Source organism: Hylobates moloch, unplaced genomic scaffold (genome assembly GCF_009828535.3).
Source record: "Hylobates moloch isolate HMO894 unplaced genomic scaffold, HMol_V3 SCAFFOLD_45, whole genome shotgun sequence".
Lineage (NCBI taxonomy): Eukaryota > Metazoa > Chordata > Mammalia > Primates > Hylobatidae > Hylobates > Hylobates moloch.
Window position 1 is genome coordinate 990,891 of NW_026652320.1, and position 21,690 is coordinate 1,012,580.

At 47.8% G+C, this 21,690-nt stretch overlaps 1 protein-coding gene across 1 annotated transcript in view; it reads left to right on the forward strand.

The window, feature by feature from the left end:
- LOC116463624 (hepatic triacylglycerol lipase) overlaps window positions 1–21,690 on the forward strand; it is a 134,014-nt gene that overhangs the window by 102,382 nt on the left and 9,942 nt on the right. Inside the window, exons 2-6 of the mRNA XM_032146804.2 lie at window positions 264–448; window positions 3,739–3,921; window positions 4,488–4,605; window positions 7,681–7,914; window positions 10,263–10,505. Coding sequence (XP_032002695.1) covers window positions 264–448; window positions 3,739–3,921; window positions 4,488–4,605; window positions 7,681–7,914; window positions 10,263–10,505 — 963 coding nt within the window. The remainder of the gene's footprint in view (window positions 1–263; window positions 449–3,738; window positions 3,922–4,487; window positions 4,606–7,680; window positions 7,915–10,262; window positions 10,506–21,690) is intronic.

A 21,690-nucleotide genomic window follows, 5' to 3' on the forward strand; every position in this document is an offset into this window, starting at 1 on the left:
GACTCTAGTGCTTGACTGGCTGGTCACTGGGATAACAGGCTAGAGGATCTGGTGATCTCAACCTCCTAGGCCACACCCTCCATCGCTTGGCCATTCCACTGGAAACAGTCTTTGGGGCTCCCCAAAGTTGTGGCTCATTCTGATCTCCAGCATCTCCCAGTAACCTCTTTGGCTTGTGCTTGTAGAAGCAGACTTTGAGAAGACGGAGGGCTGCAGGTGGAGCAGATGCCAGGCTAAGCACTGTCCCCAATCTTATATTCCAGAGCCATTTGGAAGAAGAGCTCAAGCTGTTGAAACAAACAAAACGCTGCATGAGATGAAGACCAGATTCCTGCTCTTTGGAGAAACCAATCAGGGCTGTCAGATTCGAATCAATCATCTGGACACGTTACAGGAGTGCGGCTTCAACTCCTCCGTGCCTCTGGTGATGATAATCCACGGGTGGTCGGTAGGAAATGCTGACATGCCTTTTTTCTCTCCGATTTCACATTTTCTTTTTTTCTTTCTAGTGTGTTCATGTTCATAAAAAGATAGGGAGCTGGTGATAACAACTCCATGCATGATGTTTATAAAGCACGTTCTATTTTCCAAGTGCTTCCCCACGCATTAGCTCATTGATTATCTCAATTCCATAAGTAAGCAGGGTGAGAAAATATAATTATCTCCACGTTTCAGATAGAATGTGGCTCAAAGAGGTCACACAGCCCATTGGGGCCCACGAGGGATTGCAGTCCATGCAGGAGGAAGCCTCCTTCCTGAATCTGCATGTTACACATGGGGGGACATAGGAAGCCAGAAGAATGGACTCCCAATGAAATGTTGTATCGGCAAGGTTTAAGTTCAGCAGCAAGTAACAGAGACTCCAATTAGCAGCAGTTCAAAGAAAACAGAAATTTGTTTTCATTTCACAAAATATTCCAAAGATATGTGTAACCCAAAAACCAGCTAGACAGCTTTGGTCAATGAAGTCCTCCAGGCCCCAGCTCCTTCCAGCTCACTCCTCTGCCATCTTGGGGTGTGACCCTCATCCTCAGAGTCCAAGATGGCAGCTAGAGGACTAGCCATCACATCTTTATTCCAGGAAGCACAATGTAGTAAAAGATGTATGCAAAGGGGTCAAAAGCAAGGTTTTTACAAGAGCTTTATAGAGATATAATTTACAAAGCCTACAATTTATCCATTTAAAGTGTACATAATTCAATGGCTTTTAGTATAAAAGAGTGTTTTTTAGGTGTCCCAGAGCCTCTGTGAAATTCTCCCAGTTACATCCATTGACCATATCTAAGTGGAAAGGTGGCTGAAAAGTATAGGCTCTTAAAGAAAATGTAGCCTTTTAGTGATGCTAAAAATTCTATTACTATGGAAGAAGGAGAGAAAGGATATTGCTGGCAATAGGTGAAGTCAAACCATGTGAGAACTTGTCTCCAAGAGGAAATCCTGCCTCCCCAGTGTCTAGCCCACCCATGATTTCAAGCATAGTTCACAATTTGAACCCTCCAGAGATTTTGGTGTCCACTTCATGACTTAGAAACCTTTCCCTGCCATCTAGTTGAAAAGTACACTTGAAACCCCCATCTATCCTATCCTGGAGAGCAAAACAAAGACTTCCATCACCTGCCTCCCCTCACCTCTCCCTGCCTCCCACATGACGTTCCAGCAACATCCAACTTCTTGTATTAATAGCTTCCTCCACACCCCGTGCACCTGCCTTCTCTCTTCTTGGTCTTGGCTCAGTCTGTGCCCTCTGCCTAGAGTGTTCTTTCTCCTCCTCTTTTCCTGATTAACTCCCACTTTTCCTGTAAGACACAGTCCCAAACAGGTCCTCCTGCAAGCCATTGCTGCCTTCATCCCAGCATTCCCACAGGGGCATTCAGTGTAACCCAAAAACCAGGTCACCGGGAGTTCCCATGCGGCCCTGAGCACTCTCCAGCACTGCTCTGCAGCTCAGTTTTCTAATTGTCTGTGTTTCTCTGCTCTGCTAGGCTGTAAGCTTCTTCCTGGGAAGGATTCTGTCCTATTCTCATCTAATAGACCACTGTGGGCCGGTATCCATTATGTAATCAGTGCTCCAAAATGTTTGTTAACTGAATTAAAGATCAAATGAATGAGTCTTGTTTATAAATGCAACATGAAGACCACAGGAGCCTCTTACCAGGATCCTTTTACCAAAATGCACTCTTCATTATCAAAATTCTGTCCAACCTAGTATATGTCTCCTCCTCCTATTACTGCTAATATTAATAACAACAACAACAACAACTGCAGTAACGAACATTTGCTGAGTCTTTTCTATGTTCTAGACACTGCTGCAAGCACTTTAGATCTATTACCGTATTTCTCCTTCATAACGATCCTGGAAAGAGAGCATTATTAACCCCATTTTCCAGGTGAGAAAACTGAAGTGCAGAGAAGTTAAATAACTTGCCCAAGGTTACACAGCTAGAAACTGAGAGAGCCTAGATTTGAACCCAAGATGCTCCATGTACATAGAAGGCATTTGGTAAACATCTAGTAAAGGAATGCCTCTTACCCTGGAATGGCATGACAGGCCCTCAGTGGAGCTCTCCAGCTTCACCCCCTATTGTCAAGCCTTCACCTCACCAACTTTCCTCCTCTCCCCTGACATACCACACTGCCCTTTCACGATTCTGTGCCTCTGCACGCACTGTTCCTTCTGCCTGGAATGCCCTAGACCTCACCACTACCACATTCACCTGCCCACCGGTATTCTTTTTGTTTCTTTGTTTTGTTTTGTTGAGACAGGGTCTCACTCTATCACCCAGGCTGGAGGGCAGTGTGATCTCAGCCCACTGTAGACTCGACCTCCTAGGCTCAAGCCATCCTCCCACCTCAGACTCTGGAGTAGCTGGGACTACAGGCATGCACCACCATACCTGGCTAACTTTTGTATTTTTTGTAGAGTTGGGGTTTCGCCATGTTCCCCAGGCTGGTCTCAAACTCCTAGGCTCAAGCAATCCCCCTGCCTTGGCCTCCCAAAGTGCTAGGATGACAAGCATGAGTCACCGTGCCCAGCCCCCACCCATATTCATCTTAGTGGACTCCTACTGATCCTTTAAGGCCCAGTGCAAGGGTCTTTGCTCTGTAAATCCATTAGGAGTGCCCTGCAAATTGGTTCTCAAACAAGGCACACACACAGAACAATTCTCTGTAAACATTTTGTACCTCCTACTATGTCAGGCTCCCAGTGCCCATCCCGCTAAGTCCAGCATAACGCAGTCTGCAGGGCAGAGCCAGCGCTGTGGGTTTAGGAGTGAGGTGGGGCAGCCGCACGCAGAAGGAGGTGTACAAATGGCCCTAAGGGACAGGTCAGCTTCCAGGACCTGATTTACACGTATTTCTCTACTGTTTTAAGGTTTAGAAAGTCCCTAAGAGGAAAAACAGTAAGATAATTGTTCTCGGCAGGGGGCGGGGGGGAATGTATGGAAAAATCTGGAGACATTTTTGGTTTTCAAAACCTGAGGCAGTGGGTGGGTGTTGCTGGCATCTGGTTAGTGAAGGCCAGGAACACTGCTAAACATCGTACAATGCACAGGACAGCCCCCACAACAAGGAATTCTCTGGCCCAAAATGTCAACTGTGCATTGCTGAGAACCGTCGTAGCAAGCCCTTCCTCCTGCGGGGAAGGATCCAGCATTATCCAAGAGCTGGAGAAGGAATTCCGAAGGGTGAGCGGGGAGAAAGGAAACGAGTGCGACCCTCCCTCTGTCCCCTCCTCAGGTGGATGGCATACTAGAAAACTGGATCTGGCAGATGGTGGCTGCGCTGAAGTCTCAGCCGGCCCAGCCAGTGAACGTGGGGCTGGTGGACTGGATCACCCTGGCCCACGACCACTACACCATCGCCGTCCGCAACACCCGCCTTGTGGGCAAGGAGGTCGCGGCTCTTCTCCGGTGGCTGGAGGTACGGACCTGCCCCGTCCTTCCTTCACCTCCCTTCCCTCCTTTCCCTTCCTCTGAGAGTGAATGAATTAAGCTGGTCTCCAACAGCAGCCCAGGCAGGAGAAGCACTAATGCTTAGCTCACAGGAATGAGAAGGCACAGGACTGACACCAGACCCCAAGGCTCTCTCAGACGCCTCCGTTGAACCCCTGTTTCACAGAACCACCTTCTCCCCTCTCCTCATCCACTATTTGTCTTATGCTCACCCCCTTGGACATGCTAAGGGATACAAACAGACTCTGTAAGCTACCAAGCCCCCACACAAATGAGTGGGATCACTTCTGTAGGGCATTAGTGTCCAGGGGAAGACAGGCAGGCGGGAGGCCGCAGCTACCAGGTGAGGTCACGGGTACCTGAGTCCCAGGAGAGTCAGCCAGGTGAGAGACTAGTTTCAGTTTGGAGTGTGAATAAGGCACCTCATTTCTGAGCAGGCACGAAGAACAGGGTGGGGGCCGCAACACACTGGACCACAAAAGGCTTTCATCCAGGCAGCTCTTCTCCTGCCCCCATCCCGCTGCTGTCTTCCAGGAATCTGTTCAATTCTCTCGAAGCCACGTTCACCTAATTGGGTACAGCCTGGGTGCACACGTATCAGGATTTGCCGGCAGTTCCATCGGCGGAACGCGCAAGATTGGGAGAATCACAGGTAACCATGCCTAATAACTCACACACTGATCTCCACTGCATGGGGGTGTCCAATGAGGACCTGCTTTTCCAACAGGCTCATCATTAAAACACCCCCACTCTTATTGTGAGGGATCAGAGCTCATGAGAGGCTTGTAACATTCTCTCAAACATGACCAATGTCATGGATTGCTGTTGCAGAGAATTCAGAGCAAATTACAGCCTCGATTCCTATTGCCTGCCCTCAAACGAATGCCTCATGTTGGTGTGCCAAATGGGACTAAAAGACGGACTTTTCTAGCAAGAAAGAGTCTTATTTTTTAATCTATAATTTACAAAGTCCAATTTGGGCGAGTTATGGAGTGAAGAATCACAGCCTTAATTTGCTGTAATTCATCAGCCACGTTAGTGCCTCCATTTCCACATTTGTGAAACGTCTATGTTTTATTCTGGGACACATTTGGGTTGAGGGAGGGAGCTCTGCATCAAAAACTTCACCCCAAACTCCATACCCACTCAGAAATTGCCCAAGATATCCAGGAAGGTCTGCACATGTGCAACGAAGGCCTTCCTCCCAGGCTTCCGTGACACCAACCCCACCCTTCACACTGCCAGGGATTAGGATCCAAAAACACACAGCTGGTCAGATTGTTCCCCAGTCCAAGTCTGAGGCCCACTAATACCACAGGTATAAAACCCAGGAGGCACAGGCAAGGCCTTTCTCAGTGTGGAAGCCCCAGAGCGCCCCAGCCTCTCCTCCTGCTGATCCCTTCCCATAGCTCTAGGCTTCAACAGCACAAGGTTTTTCTCTACTTCACGAACATACCATGGCCTCTTGTGCCTCTGGGCCTTTGCATGCACTGTTTGCTTTGCCCACCACTCACCCACTCAAACTCCTACTCATCCTTCAAGACCTAGCAGGCTCAAACAATATTTCACAGGCCAAAACAAAGAGCATTTTAGATGAATAACAGAGTTGTTGCGATTTTATATTTTATCAAGTGAGGCCTTTTTTTTTTTTTTTTTTGAGACAGAGTTTCACTCTTGTTGCCCAGGCTGGAGTGCAATGGCGCGATCTTGGCTCGCCTCAACCTCTGCCTCCCGGGTTCAAGCGATTCTCCTGCCTTAGCCTCCCCAGTAGCTAAGCCACACCTGGCTAATTTTTTTGTATTTTTAGTAGAGACAGGGTTTCACCATGTTGGTCAGGCTGGTCTCGAACTCCTAACCTCAGGTGATCCACCATCTCGGCCCCCCAGAGTGCTGGGATTACAGATGTGAGCCACCACGGCCGGCCATGAGGACATTTTTACAAACAACTACTATCTACTATCACCATTCATTTATAAAAGAATTTCTTTTAACATAAGAAAGGATGGGGATAATGGCAGACATTTAAACGGAATACATTTGTGATTATGACAGCTCATTTCCTCATGCTTTTTTGTTCATCTTGCTGGTGACTGGGGAAGCCTGGTCACAGACCGGCGTGTGGCCCCCATGGATTTAACCCACATTAGCCTGGGGATGAGCAGCCCTCCCACCGAAGAAGTAGGGCCAGGGGTCAGAGTCCGCACCCAGCAAGGCAGCCTCAGGCCCGAGGCCCAGAACCCTCTCCATCCGACTGGTGCTGTGGGTCACATTAGGCCGGGCCCACCCACCTCAGAGACAGCAGGAAGGCTGAACACCCTCTTGCCATCTTGTCATCAGCCTGATGAAGAAAGGAATAGAAATCATATCAGGACATTTTTCTTTTTCCCTTTTTTTTTTTTTTTTTTCTGAGATAGAGTCTCATTCTGTTGCCCAGGCTACAGTGCAGTGGCATGATCTTGGCTCACTGCAGCCTCCACCTCCCTGGTTCAAGTGATTCTCTTACCTCAGCTTCCCAAGTAGCTGGGACTACAGGTGCCCACCACCACACCCGGCTAATTTTTGTATTTTTAGTAGAAACGGGGTTTTGCCATGTTGGCCAGGTTGGTCTCGAACTCCTGACCTCAGGTGATCTGCCAGACTCAGCCTCCCAAAGTGCTGGGATTACCAGGCATGAGCTACCGTGCCCGGCCAAGGACATTTTTCATTTGTCACTGTGGGTAGGCCTGGAGAACGGGTGATCTCATGGCCCACTCTCAATTCCTTCGCCCCCCAGTAGGGAAGGAAACCAGGGCTGGGGTGGGACACCAGAGGGTCCTACAGAGAAGGCAGAGGAAGAAAGACAGGGAAAAAACTTTGAGCGCATAAATACTCCCCAACCACAGTCAGCCAGGAGCTGCCACCTTGCTTCATGCACAGTTATCTGCCACTTGAGGTCCAGAGCTTTGAGCTCCCCTACTTGCATACATGTTCACCCCATACAGTGGTGTCCCGCGGCTGTTCTGGACATTCTAATGAAATGACATCGTAGGAGAAAAATCAGCTTGTTTAGGGAAATTATTGACCACATACAAGCAAATAAATTTCATTCTTTGATAGGTAGGTTGGAACTACTTATAATGAGCATATTGGCTTTTTTTGTATGCAAACAGATGGTCTTGAAAGTAGCTTGAGAGGTACTCAAAATTGATTTGCTTAAGTAAATCAAGCATTCCCTCATAACCTTATTCCTTTTTTTTTCTGTTTGAGATACGATCTCCCTCTGTCGCCTAGACTGGGTCACAGTGGTGCAATCATGGTTCACTGCAACCTCAAACTCCTGGGCTCAAGTAATCCTCCTGCCACAGCCTCCTGAGTAGCTGAAACTACAGGCACATGCCACCATACCCAGCTAATTTTTGTATTCTTTTTTTTTTAGAGTTGGGGTTTCACTATGTTGCCCGGCCTCCTGGCCTCAGGCGTCAGAACCTTGTGTCTACCACTGGATAGTTTCTGCAAACCTCTTTCCCCCCTAGCTAATGCCCAGCCTGTGTGTCATTGTTAGCACCATGAATTACTGTGGTTTTACTGAGAAAAGGTTACGGTGAGGTTTTCTAGAGAAGGATTATGCCCTAGGTGTTTCTTCTTGCTGCTAGTTCATTAATGTGTAATAATATCCAAAAGCTAAAAAGCACATTTCTCTTCCCCTCTCCTTGCTCCCACCTAACCCTTACCCCTGCTTTCTAATTAGGGCTGGATGCCGCGGGCCCTTTGTTTGAGGGAAGTTCCCCCAGCAATCGTCTTTCTCCAGATGACGCCAATTTTGTGGATGCCATTCATACCTTTACCCGGGAGCACATGGGCCTGAGCGTGGGCATCAAACAGCCCATAGGACACTATGACTTCTATCCCAACGGGGGCTCCTTCCAGCCTGGCTGCCACTTCCTAGAGCTCTACAGACATATTGCCCAGCACGGCTTCAATGGTGAGAATGAAGTCATGGGCCGGGAGTACCAGCCTACATTTCAATGTGGCCTCTGGAATTCAGCGGAATCTACCAACATACGGGACTCAGGGAAGAGTTCAGCAAGGATAGGGGCCCAGGGTGTATGGTCACCAAGCCCACGCAGAGAGAAGGAATACAGGAGTGGGCAAGGGTGCCCGTCCCCCAGCAGGCCACTCCTGGCAACAGGCCAAGGCCATGCCCTGAGGATGAGCAGAGGGCACCAACAGGAACCCCCACTTCTCACCCCAGCCCCGTGTGCCCAGGCAAAGCCTCTCCTAGGGTACGAGCTCTTCTGAGAGTTGAGTCCGGATGCCTGTGGTTATTCCTCCTTCTCTGGAAGTTTCCTGATTTCAGGGACTGCCTCTATTCTGAACCACATGAGGATCCACTTAATAGGTTGTGGCTTCTTGATGAAGTTCTCACTCGTCATCCCACCCCATCAGTTTAATTGGGGAAATTACTCAGACTCTCCCAATGGGAAATTCAGCTTCAAATATGTCCTCGTTATGCCCTTTACCTCAGGGCAGACACAGAATGTGCTGTTATCTGGGTTGTGATCCCACTTCTCTCTCAAGTCCTAAAACTGAAATATTAACATGCACATTGATAATATGCACAGGATTAAAGAACAAAAATGTCAGCAGAAGCGGCACATTCCACGGGCATTCCAAATTTCTTGCTATTATAAAATATCACCCTGATTAAGACATGCCAATCACTCCAAGCCAACTAGAGCCCTCCACCCCCACAAGCCACCTCACTCTGATCATCCAACACTCAGCTGAGAACACATTCTCTTGTGATGACACCATCCTTGCCTCTCCAATATCAGAATGACCTTCACACTCCACATCATCTCATTTTGGCTGGACTCCCAGCCTTCCACCGCCCAGGCCTGAGAGAGCCTTCTGGGAACTTGCCCTTATCATTGCTTACATCCCTCCCACCTCCCCCACCCCATCACCTCCCCTCCAGCCACCAGCAGTTCCCAGCTGACCATCCAGCCCTCATCCCAAACTTCACCCCCACAAAGCTCAGTACAGTCCATCAGGATGGTGTATGGGCTTTATTTGCCTGGTAAATCATTCCTGACCAATCATTACCATTTGCTCTTTTGTGCTAAACTTCAAAGCGATGGAACCAAATGTAGGTATTTAGCTTGCGCAAGCTTGGGCTGGTTTTTCTCAGTCGTCTTCACCCCTGTGTTTGAAAGGGTTCCTGGGGTAGTTCTCCCAGCCACAGCTGCACAGGGGCTCACTGGATAACTGTAGTTTCACCTTCACTACCTCCTGGGTGGATGAGCTTGGGTGAGTTAGTGGATGTCTTGGAAGCTCAGTTTTCTAGCCGATAACAGCTGCCTCAAGGAGCTGCAGTGAAGATGCAGGCAGTGGAGGAGCGGAGGGCACGCAGCATACACAGCTTCCTAGTAGGTGCCCAAGGAATGCAGCCGCTAGCATCCAAGGCTGTAATGACTAATCTTGGCATTTAGCCTCCAGACACCTGGAGAAATAGCTTTTGGCAAAGTCACCTGTGCTGTCCCTTTACAGCAAGTGTTTCACATATCTTGTGGTGGTCCCTCAACATCCCTTGAGAATTATTTACTACAGATTAGGTTAAAATTTGGAGAGTTAAAAAAAAAAAAAAAAAGGTCAAATCCTTAGTAGATCAACCTCATAAGCTTGTTTTGGAGGTGAGGCCTGTCCAGACCTGGTTACTGGGCAATGTCCTTCCAAATCCAATTCTTGTGCTGGTTCACAGGCCTGCTACCTAAGGGATGCAATGTCTGCTTTGGGACACAAGGTAGACGTTGTCGAGAGGCCTTAGCGTTCTCCAGACCATCAGAATGCCACGGGATTGTCTCGTGTATCTAGTTATATTAAGAGAAGGGGTGTCCCACGCAAGCCTGTTCCACAAAACCCACCCTCCAGGCATCAGCACCTGGGCCTTTTAAATTATCTCATTTAAGATAGAAATATTTCTATAATAAATTACACTAACCTGCTCTCTTAATAAATTGGATCTTTCCTTAGTGACTTGGGTGCCTATTAAACTGCCTACTGTAACACGCTGTCATAGAGGAGTGCTCTCAGGATCCCGGCAGTGCCTGGGGTTTTGCCTGACGCTACGTGACTCAGAGGGCCTACTTCCCTTAGTTTCGGTCAGTTGTCGCATCCTGCTGTTGTCAAGGGGTCTGCCTTGACAAGCCCACCCTTGCCTGTTCTGTGTGTTACTGCTAATCCCCTGTGGGCTGAGAACCAAGGTGATCCTCTGAGTTGAGGCTGCTTTGGGTTAAGGGGTGATAACGTCCTTCTTGCCCTGTGTTCCAGCCATCACCCAGACCATAAAATGCTCCCATGAGCGATCGGTGCACCTTTTCATCGACTCCTTGCTGCACGCCGGCACGCAGAGCATGGCCTACCTGTGTGGTGACATGAACAGCTTCAGCCAGGGCCTGTGCCTGAGCTGCAAGAAGGGCCGCTGCAACACGCTGGGGTACCACGTCCGCCAGGAGCCGCGGAGCAAGAGCAAGAGGCTCTTCCTCGTGACGCGAGCCCAGTCTCCCTTCAAAGGTGAGTGTGGAGCCAGGGAACCTTCAGAGGGGCAGGATGCGGTCCCCTGTCCAAAGGGCTCAGAAGTCCCCTTGGCTCCTTTCCTGGAGGTGCTTCAGCTCTGCTGTTGCAGTGTTTCTGAAACTGTGCAGGCTCAAACAGCAACGTTGACACAGCCTTTCTCCTGTCCCAAGAGTGTGGCCACCTTGCTGCCAAGGGCTAGGAGGAGAAACCTCGATCATTTCTGAAACGATCCTTGGGTTGGCCTCTCTATCCATTTTCATGCTCCCCTAGAATGTTAGATCTGTAAGGCCATACGCAGTTTACCTGGGCCACCCAGATCTCACTGTACAGGGACTTGAGGCATCTCTAAACACAGCCTAGAACCCAGTTATTTCATCTCTGTTCACGGCCCCCGTGAAAAAACTGGATTCTAGACTGCATTTCATTTCTTCTAAGATTTGAATCAGCTGATCTGATAGGATATGATATTCACCCTGCGGCACTCCCAAGACAAGATTCAGCTTCCAATGTTTCCCAGCCAGATTTTTAACCTCAGGGCAGAAAGTGGGCCCAGCAGCTCTCTGGATTGAATGGAAGATTGTAGACAGGGCTGTGGCCATGTCTTAGGCTGAGGCCAGCAGAGAAATACTCCACTGAAACCTAAATCTTCCTGGAGGGAACAAGCCGACATCTGTTGCCATTAACATTTCTGCCTAATCCTTAAAACAGCTCGGGAGTGATTTAGCATCTCACTGTTTCATCACACAGCCTCTCCAGTGCTGGGAGAAGAAATCTGATGTGCTGTTTGCCTATTACCATGCAGATATTTGTATCTGGAGAATGTGAGCAGGCCGTCGCCACCACTTTGCTTTTAGAGAGCATTTTACACAAAACATTCGACGCAGCCATCAACTCCTTGTGGTTCTCACAACAGCCAGGCGAGGATGGCAGGGCTGGTTATTACCCCATTCTAAAGAGGAGGAAAGCAAAACTCGCGTGGGGTGCCCACAGCTGTGCGGCTGTAAGGAGACCTGGAACAGGGCCACCTGACTCTCAGTTGTGAGTTCAAACTCCCAGGCAGCTTATTTTTGAGGCACAGGATTTCTCTGTGTATCGGAACTTTTGCTTTCCAGCTAGGTTTCCCTCCCGTGAGTCAAGCAGGTCTAGGAATGACAGAAATTTCTTGTGGGTGCGTATAGCATCTGAAGAGTAGCTGGTGTGAGGGCAGGATCTTTCGGGCCAAAGGGTCCCTCCACTGGCTGTCTCTTAGGGCTGGAGGAGACGGCAGCACGCAGGTGAGGGAATTTGGAAGTCCTCCTGCTTCGGGGAGCTCCTCCGCAGCAGGCTGCCAATTAGAGACTCATCTGGGTGAACCAGCTCCTCTTTTAAATGGCAATGCCGCCTGGAGTGATTAAGCCTCTTAGATAATCACATTTCATTGGATCTATTTTAATCATGGAATGTTTGCATCATGAGGAGCAGTTCAACCCTGCCGTTTTTCAGATGGGGAAACCAAGGCCTAGGCAGGGAAAGTTATTTGTCCAGAGACAAAAAGCTCTTGGCAGACCCGGCATTTAGACCTAGGGCCTCCAAAGAGTGAGCGGAGTGATTTTTACCTCCATAACCTGCCGCTGGTCTGCTTGTGGGGGTGAGAGGGGTATGGAAGAGAAGGGTGGGGGGATTGCTTTCTCCTTGAAATCACCTGGGAAGAAAAGAGGTCATTTTTCATCTTCCAGGGCTAAACTGGGCACTTCATCTGAAATAAGGGATTTGGCCCAGCCCTAGGACATCGACTGGGGGCTTGGAGATGGGGAAGGGAAGCATCAAGAGAAGGAAGAAGGGGAAACAAGAGCAGTAGGCATGAGCCAGGCCGAGCTTCTCCCATTTGCCAACGGCCCCAGTGCCCGACCACCATACACTGCTGGTGTGAACTCACAAGGATCCCTTTCTTATTAAAGAAGACCAAAGAATTGCATTAGGGCATCAATATCTCACCCACCAGCTACCAAAACCAACGTACTCATCCATCCGTGTATTCTTCAAACACTCCTACCCTCAGGGGACTCGGTGGAGACTAACCCATGATGAGTCCCTTGGAGACCACATTTGTGTCTCTTTATTACTGACTACTTATCTTGCTCCTGGGACATCCAGTGAGGAGGAGGTTAAAAGCAGGACTGACTGAAACTGGTCAGGAACCGAAAGCCCCAGCCTGGATGGAGGTTCCAGTGCTGAGCTGTGGCTTGTACCACACCCTCTCATTTTCTTTCTTACTTTTTTTTTTTTTTTTTTTTGAGACCGAGTCTCACTCCATCGCCCAGGCTGGAGTGCAGTGACGTGATCTTGGCTCACTGCAACCTCCACCTCCAGGGTTCAAGTGATTCTCCTGCCTTAGCCTCCTAAGTAGCTGGGATTACCGGCGTGCACCACCACACCCAGCTAATTTTTGTTTATTTTTAGTAGAGAAAGGGTTTTGCCATGTTAGCCAGGCTGGTCTCGAACTCCTGACTTCAGGTGATCCACCCACCTCAGCCTCCCAAAGTGCTGAAATTACAGGTGTGAGCTACCTCGCCCAGCCCACAACCTCTGCTTTTATGCTCCCCTACAAATTCTCCCCAGTTCTGCTTCAGCCCCTCCAGCGAGCAAAGTCCTCACCCGCTCAACCCAGTTTCACTTGCTAATGAAGAGTAATATCTCTGTGGTCACATCAAGCCACCCTGGGCATGGCTGGAAAGTGCACCCTTGGGAGACTCGCCTGTTAGAAGTAGCTGCTCATGGGATACTGCTATCTATATAATGTTATGTTGTCCGATATGGTAGCCACAAACCATATGTGGCTATTTAAATCCAAATCTAAGTTACTTTAAATTAAATGGAACCAAAAATTCAGTTTGTCAGTCACACAAGCCACCTTTCAAGTGCTCAAATACGTGGCTGCTGCATGAGAGAGCACAGAAATAAAACATTTCCATCGCTGCGGAGAGTTCTATTGGTGGTGCTGGGATGAAGATTTTAATCTAGGCCACCACAGCTACACCACAGCTACACCACTCCCCGCCCATCACAACCGTGATCATAACTGACTTGGGCCCCCAAAGCCTATTTCACCAGCCACCTCCAGCATTTTGATGAATACATATTACACTCTTAAAAGAGCAGACTTGCCCAACCCCGGCCTACAGAGAAACCACAATCTCTATTTTTCAAAAACATCTAATTGTACTATATATTTCAGTGCAGGGTCTGGTTGGGCAAGATAAACATCGCCTCCTGATTGTAGTTTCACAAAGGATGACTAACTTGGCCTGAATTCCTCTGGCTCCCAAGATATTTCGACAAAACCATCAAAGGATCTATTTTCTACAACCGTACACCAGAACTCGGATAAACACTGCGAGAGTACAGCAGTAGCAAGAGAGAATTGGGAAACAGTCACCGAGTGAAACGAGGCAATTTATCGCCCACTTCCATTCTCACTCTCTCACAAGGAACCTTTACCAGTTTGGGAGCCTGTTTTTCACGGAGGGGGAGGGAAACGGATCCGTACGGAGTAAATCCTGTTTTGCCAGTGCCTCATCTCATTTCATCCTTAAAGCAGTCAGATGAGGTAACCGGGTGGAGAGGAGGGAAGGGGCCCTGGGAGGGCACTCTGCCCAGGCACTGGGCTGGATGTGTTGTACACGTTAGCTCATTTCCCATTTGATCCTCACAGCAAGCCCGAGACAGACAGACAGACACACACACACACACACAGAGAGAGAGAGAGAGAGACACGATTTCAGGGCAAAGTCACACAATTTGTGAGCAGGAAGCACTGCATTGAATCCCAGCCTTTGCTCCTTTTACTGCACTTGGCCTCGGCATAGGACCAAGGCCCTCGACTGAGTGCCTCTCCCTCCTGCGGCATTCCAGCTACGTGTCCCGCCTCCTCCTCTCTGCCCTCCTTCCACACTCCCTCTTCCATATATCTCCTCCACTCTTCTCCTGCCCTCCCCGTGCTGCCCTTCCCCCGCCCCCCTCCCCCCTGTGGCCCAGCACTCCAGGCTCCCTGGGTCGGGGGTGAGGGGCACTTGCTTCTGTTGCTCGCTGCAGCCATGAGGGCACCCTTTCTTGCTGGTCGGTGAGATGACGAGCCAAGCTGTGACTCGGGCAGTCGGTCTGTTTTTGGCTTTTCTCAGCTACTTCTTTGGAAGGTTTCCACTGACTTCAGGGAGAGTTCCAGAAGAAGTAGGGGTGTCGTAGACAGCACAGGCTTGGGGTTGGGATGAGGAGTGTCAAGAATCTTGGCCTTGCTGCCAACCACTTATGTGACCTTGACCTAATGACAAAACCTATGTGGGCACCAAGGAAGAGGTGTGAACAGACATGGGGATGAACTACTAGCACGGGACCTGCAGGTGGGTCTCAAAACCTGCCCCAGTCAGTTCAATGTGGAGGAAGGAAGTAGACAACACCTGATTAACACCTTCTGGAAGGCAGGCATTTTTTCATCGCCATCTTATCACATTCTTACAGCGACACTACAAGAAAGTTTTTTATCTGCATTCACAGATGAGGAAATCGAGCCCCAGAAAGGCTATGTGGTCTCAAGATGACAAGGTAGCAGGCATCAGAGAGGACTCAAACCCTGGGCTCTGTCTATCCATTGAGGGCCCTTATTCCACCCACAGCACAAAGAGCTGGCAACAGGACACCAGTCAGCACAACAGTCCTGGCCACACATACACACTCCCCCATCTCCACCGCTCACAGGCAGCAACAGACCCCCACAGAAGGGGCAGGCATTGGCCAGGCACAGTGGCTCACTCCTGAAGTCCCAACACTCTGGGAGGCCAAGGTGGGAGGATCTCTTGAGCCCAGGCATTCCAGACCACCTTGGGCAACAAAGCAAGATGCCATCTTTAAAAAAGAATTAAAAATTAGCCAGGTAGAGTGGTGCATGTCTGTAGTCCCAGCTACTTAGGAGGCTGCAGGAGGGTTGCTTGAGCCTAGAAGGTCAAGGTTGCAGTGCGCCATGATGGTGCCACTGCACTCTAGCCTGGGTGACAGAGTGAGACCCCATTTCAAAAAAATTCAATTTAATTTTAAAAAGAAAGGGGCAAGCATCCAGTCTCGTGACATCAGGGCATCACTTAAATGGGACTATACTGTTAAACCCAAATGTGGCCACGAAAATACATACACATACAGGTATTACATACAAAAGCTTACACAATCACTTTCCCTTTTTCTTCTTCACTTGCGCCTGCTCTGAGTTAATTCACTTTCATTCAGCCTTGCTGGCACTGGCTGCCTTCTTTGCGCAGCAACACCCTGGACAACACCATCCTGGGCCCCTCAATCCTATGATCTTCAGCTTCCCTCTGACTTAGAGGCAGCCCTCTGGGCTTGGAGAAAACACAAGAGGTCTCATTCCTACCATCTCCGTGAGATAAATCCATACACTGAGGGAGAAAAAAAAAAAAAGCCCTCTTTGATGTTTGCAAAGAGAGCCATAATATCTCCCAGAGCCAACATCTAATGATTCAGAATCATTGTTTCTGGGAGGCAAAAAATAGAAAGAAACATATTCTCTTTTCATAAATTCAATGACCCGATCTTGTGAAAAGAAATATAAGTTTTTTCTTTTTTAAATGGCACCAGCAGGGTCCACACAGGGTTACAATCCAGGATATTTCCTAGTGAGGAGACTCTCCGGAGGCCTCAGATTTCTGCTCTAAATGGAGTTTCCCTGATCACATTCGAGGTCAATGGACTATTTCATGCCTTTCATCTTTAAGACCTGAAATAATTTCTCCTGCCAGAACTTGGGAGTATGTTGTACTTGTCTCTTTGCAGTCACAGGATCAAAAGCATTTTCCCCAAATCATTTTTTAATGTCCTTATTAAACATGTCATAAAGTAAAGTGGGCAAAATCACTCACACTTTTTTCCTTAATCTTTGTAATAGCATCATTGTGCTGGGGGTGGCAGGGTAGAATGATAGGCAAATTGTCTTTTCTTTTCTTTCTTTCTTTTTTTTTTTTATAGAAAAACACTTAACAAAATCCAAATAAGAGTAAATAATTAGGACTGGGTGTGGTGGCTCACACCTGTAATCCCAACACTTTGGGAGGCCAAGGCAGGAGGATTGTGTGAGCCCAGGATTTTGAGACCAGCCTGAGCAACATAGAGACCTCATCTCTAAAAAAGAGGAGGAGGAAGAAGAAGAAGGAGGAGGAGGAGGAACTAGTTCTCAGCAGGAACTAGTTCTCAGCATGAAAGACTCATTTATATTTAAAGTTAATTTCATTTAAAGATTTCTCCAAAAAAGGGCAGTCATGCAAGATTCCCCGTGCAGACATGGAGTTTCTCAGGAGTGCTCCTGCAAACTCAAGGGTGCCTCAGCCATCAGTGCAGGTTCCGTCCACAGCCCATTCCCTCGTGAGCCTCAGAAAGCATGCTGGCTTGGCTCTTCACAGCCCACACACCTTGGCAGGTTCCATCCTCCTGCAGAGGTGCTACTCTAGGGGCACATGTTGTAGAAATAGGCAATTCTCATTCATAGGATGTGCAAGCTAAAGGGGACTTTGCATCCTCTAAAGCTGACTCTTGGGTTTTACACAAGCACCTTCTCCTAAAATCGTGGAACCATAGCATCTCAAATGCAGAAATCAATCTCCTCCTACTCACGATTTAAGAAAAAGGGAAGAAAAACTGTATCTCCAAGACAAGGGCATGAAACATTTTCCCCGGCTCAGGGGCCAGACGTTTAGGGGACAGGAGAGCGTCCTTTGTGGCAGCCATAGCCCAGGATGGATGTCAAGGGGTCAGAGCCGGCAGGCAGTTTGTCTTGGTGGCTTCATTGGAAGCAGGTGTTGAACCACAACTTTTCTTCAGGGGCTGTTGGCCATTTGCTTTCAAGGGACAGACTCAGCTTGCAGAACCAAAACAGCAGACAATGTAGAAAGAAGGGTCTTTTGGAATTAGACACACCTGGCTTTGAATCCTGCTCCACTGAACTATCTGGATAACTAGAAGTCTCCAAACCTCCACTTCCTTATTTATATTCACCAGGATAATTAACACTGTGTCAGTCTTGGTCTCAACAGAAAACAGGACTCCACTGGCCTGGATCAGTTGAAGAAAGCAAGTGGGACTCCTTACAACAGGGTGGGCAGTGGTAAGGAAACCAACAAGGACTGAGGCTGCTCCCCGCCTCTAACAGCAGGATGGATGGAGCCGGGGAAGGGACTAGCCGTGGGAGAACCGCAGCCGGGGAGGAGGGGCTGCTGATAATCGTGGGAGTGCAGTGGCTGCACAGTCAGGCTCCAGAGCACACGAGAGCAGAGGGAAAATGCCCCTGCCTCTCTCTCCTCCGCCCTGATCTCCTGCTAGTGCCTCTGCCTCCAGTGGTCACACCCAACCAGAAACCAATTGACAACGGAGCCCGGCAGATGCAGCCTAAGGGATCCCATCCTGGGGCTCAGAGCTGAGCAGTGGAGGGCAGAGTGGATGAGGACAGCAGGGGTAGAGGCAGCAGATGGGCACTACCCAGCAGGGCATCATTATTTAGCCTGTTATGAGGACAAAAATGATGTATGTAAAACACTTGGTATGTAGCTTGATGCATAGTAGGATCTCAACAAACGGGAGCTATTTTATCATTCTTGGTGTCTTTAATGCAGTTATATATCCACGTCGTTCTTCACTCAGAGAGCCTGTGAAGTAGTCCTTGGAGGCCTAGTGTGTGCTGTGCCCTTGTAGAGATACAAGCAGTAGTGTGGTTCTGAGACAGCCTTTGGGGAGATAAGACATGGACACAGATGCCCATGAGACAAGGCAGAAGCCACAAAGGACCGCAGCTTCTAGTTCTCTTTTTTTTCTTTTTCAATACTTGTAAAAGCTCTTTCTTTTTCCAATAGGATTCCAATTAGAATACATGTTTACTGCAGAAAACGCGAAACTTACAGAAGAACATAAGGAAGAGAATAAAAATGACCACTCTGCCCTCTCCAGAGATAAGCACTGTTAATATTTTTGTGAATTCCCCTACTTCTATACATTCTGTTTTGCAGAGTTGGTCTCATACTAGACAGTTTCATAGCCTGTGTTTTTTTGTTTTTGTTTTCTTTTTCACTTCTTTCATAAGCATTGAAATCATTCCAAAAATAGCTTTTAATGGCTTCATAAGAGTAAATCACATATTTGGGACGATGAACTGAGAATCAGCAGACTAACTTCTAATTGCAGCTTCGTCAGTTATTAGCCACGTGACAATGACACGTTACTTAACTTTTTCTGAGCCTCAGCTTCTTCCTTTGTAAAATGATGTGGGAGGGAAGATAAAGTAGGCATCTTATAAAGTTGTTGTAAAGAGAAATGAGATAATTATGTGAAACTATTAGCTCAATGTCTGGGACATAGTGAAGCACTAAATAGTAGTTATCATAATTGCTGTTATTAGTTCATAGCCATCCCTCTATTACTGAATGTTTCAGGTGTTTTCAGTGTATTTTTAAACAAACGTTAGGACATTTTTTAACTGAAATCTCTTTCCACAATTCAACTTTTCCCTTAGAGTATATAAAGCTAGTGATCCTGGATATAAACATGTAAAAGTTCAAGTTCTGGAGTCAGGTTGCATGAGCTGACGCCCCAGCCATATACGACTGACTAGCTGTGTGATCCCAGAAAAGTCACTTAACTTCTCTGTGCTTCAGTTTCCTCTCCTCTAAAATGAGACAATAATCATATCATTTGTTTGAGGGTTAAGTGAGATGACAGAAGCAAAGCACTTGGCAAAAACCAAAATAGATACTAGCCAACGTTATTATCATGCATACTGCCATTATATGCTTTTTTTTTTTTTTTTTTTTGACAGAGTCTCGCTCTGCCACCCAGGCTGGAGTGCAGTGGCGCTATCTCAGCTCACTGCAAGCTCCACCTCCCGGGTTCACACCATTCTCCTGCCTCAGCCTCCCAAGTAGCTGAGACTACAGGCGCCTGCCACCACACCCAGCTAACTTTTTGTATTTTTAGTAGAGACGAGGTTTCACCATGTTAGCCAGGATGGTCTCAATCTGTTGACCTCGTGATCCACCCGCCTCGGCCTCCCAGAGTGCTCGGATTACAGGCGTGAGCCACTGCACCCGGCCTCATTATATGCTTTTAATTGCATTTAGCACTGGGCTGAACACACAGTAGACTTCCACTTAATACATATCATATTAAACTGAATTGAAGATCAGTTACTATGAGTGTTCCCTGAGTTCTCTGGAAGGTATTCTGACTACTCATAAGGAGGTTAACCCAAGGCCAGTCCTCCCCCATCTTACCCCCTCCCCCATTTTGGAAAGAACTTTCTTTGGAAAGTTCTTTCTTTGGAAACTGTCTTTGGAAATAACTTTCCTTTTTGTCTCAGTTTGACTTACAAGACTGTTCACTTGTTACAGAGTTTCCTTGACAAACCCCCAAATAGTGTAAGACCTCTCCAGAAGCTTCTGGGATGACGGGCTAAGTCCCTTTCTCCAGTGGTGTCACCCAAGAGTTTAGGGACCCTTCCCAGGACTTGCACCTATAGCTCTTTTCTTTTGTTTTCTTTCTTTTTTTTTTTTTCTTTTTTGAGACAGACTCTTGCCCTGTCACCAGGCTGGAGTGCAGTGGTGCAATATCAGCTCACTGCAACCTCCGCCTCCTGGGTTCAAGCAATTCTCCTGCCTCAGCCTCCCGAGTAGCTGGGACTACAGGCACCCACCACCACACCCAGCTAATTTATGTATTTTTAGTAGAGATGGGGTTTCACCATGTTGGCCAGGATGGTCTCAATCTCTTGTATTACAGCAGGGGTCCCCAACCCCTGAGCCACGGACCATGGGCAATTAGGATCTGGGCCTCACAGCCAGAGGTGAGTGGTGGGCGAGCAAGCATTACCTCCTGAGCTCCGCCTCCTGTCAGAGCAGTGGCAACATAAGATCCTCATAGGAGCACAAACCCTATTGTGAATTGCACATTCTAGAGATCTAGGTTGCGTGCTCCTTACAAGAATCTAATGCCTGATGATCTGAGGTGGAACAGTTTCATCCCGAAGCCATCCCCCCTGCCCCCACACTGGTCCATGGAAAAACTGTCTTCCATGAAACCCATCCCTGATGCCCAAAAGGTTGGGGACTGCTGGTGTATAGGGTACTGTAGTAGGTACCAGATACTACCTGAGCTAGCTCTTATCTAAAGCAGAAAACTCTTGGCCAATAAATCAACTCTTAGTATTTGGCTCTTGTTGTGAACATAAATAACCATTTGGTGCTTCAGAGATAACCCCTTTAGTAAACCCAAGAGATATCCCCACTCACATGAGCAAATTAAATACAAAATCCAAATGGGAAGATTAGTTTATGCCAAGGATAGGATTGTGTAATCTAGAAACTTGGCAATACAGGCATACCAGGACACTGGAGCTGGCGTGTTAGCAACACAGCATTGGCAGTACCCTCTGCTGGGCTTGCTGTATAGCTACCAACCTCCAGTAGAAATAGTACCATTTAGGAGTTAGTAGACTGATTGATGAAGAGATGCATTTCCACATGCTGGGTACAAGGGATGGATGGTCAAGTGGCTAGTTACCATGATCTAATTTTTTAAAATTCTCCTATGACAAAGCTTGAAAATCAGGTCTTGAATCCTCAGAGGTGATTTCCATCTTGTCAGATGTTAATGTGCATTGTGATACGTCACCCCCAAGCAAACCATCAGTTCATTCATCCCACAAAAGTTTATTAAGCACCTACTGTGTGCAAGGCACTGTTAGGATTCATGGATTAACCATTGTCTAAACAGGAAAGGCAAATACACAGCAAGCATTCCATAAATCCCTTATCCTTTGCCCAAACCAGACACTCATCTTGCCACAAGCCTGGACATGGCCTCAGAATCCATCTCAACACAGGGCTCCAGGCAGTTACTATCAATCAAATGGAATTAACATGCCATATTAAACCTGTTTGCAATCTTGGAGCCTAGAACACTGTAGATACTTAGAGAATATGGAGACAAGAGAGCTCAGGAGGTCAAGGCTGCAGTGAGCCAAGGTGGCACTGCACCCCAGCCTGAGTGACAGAGAGAGACCCTGTCTCAAAAAAAAAAAAAAAAAAAAAAAAAAAAAAAAAAAAAAAAAAAAAAACCCAAAACAAAAACAAAAGCCAATCCTGGTCTGGAAGCTGGATGC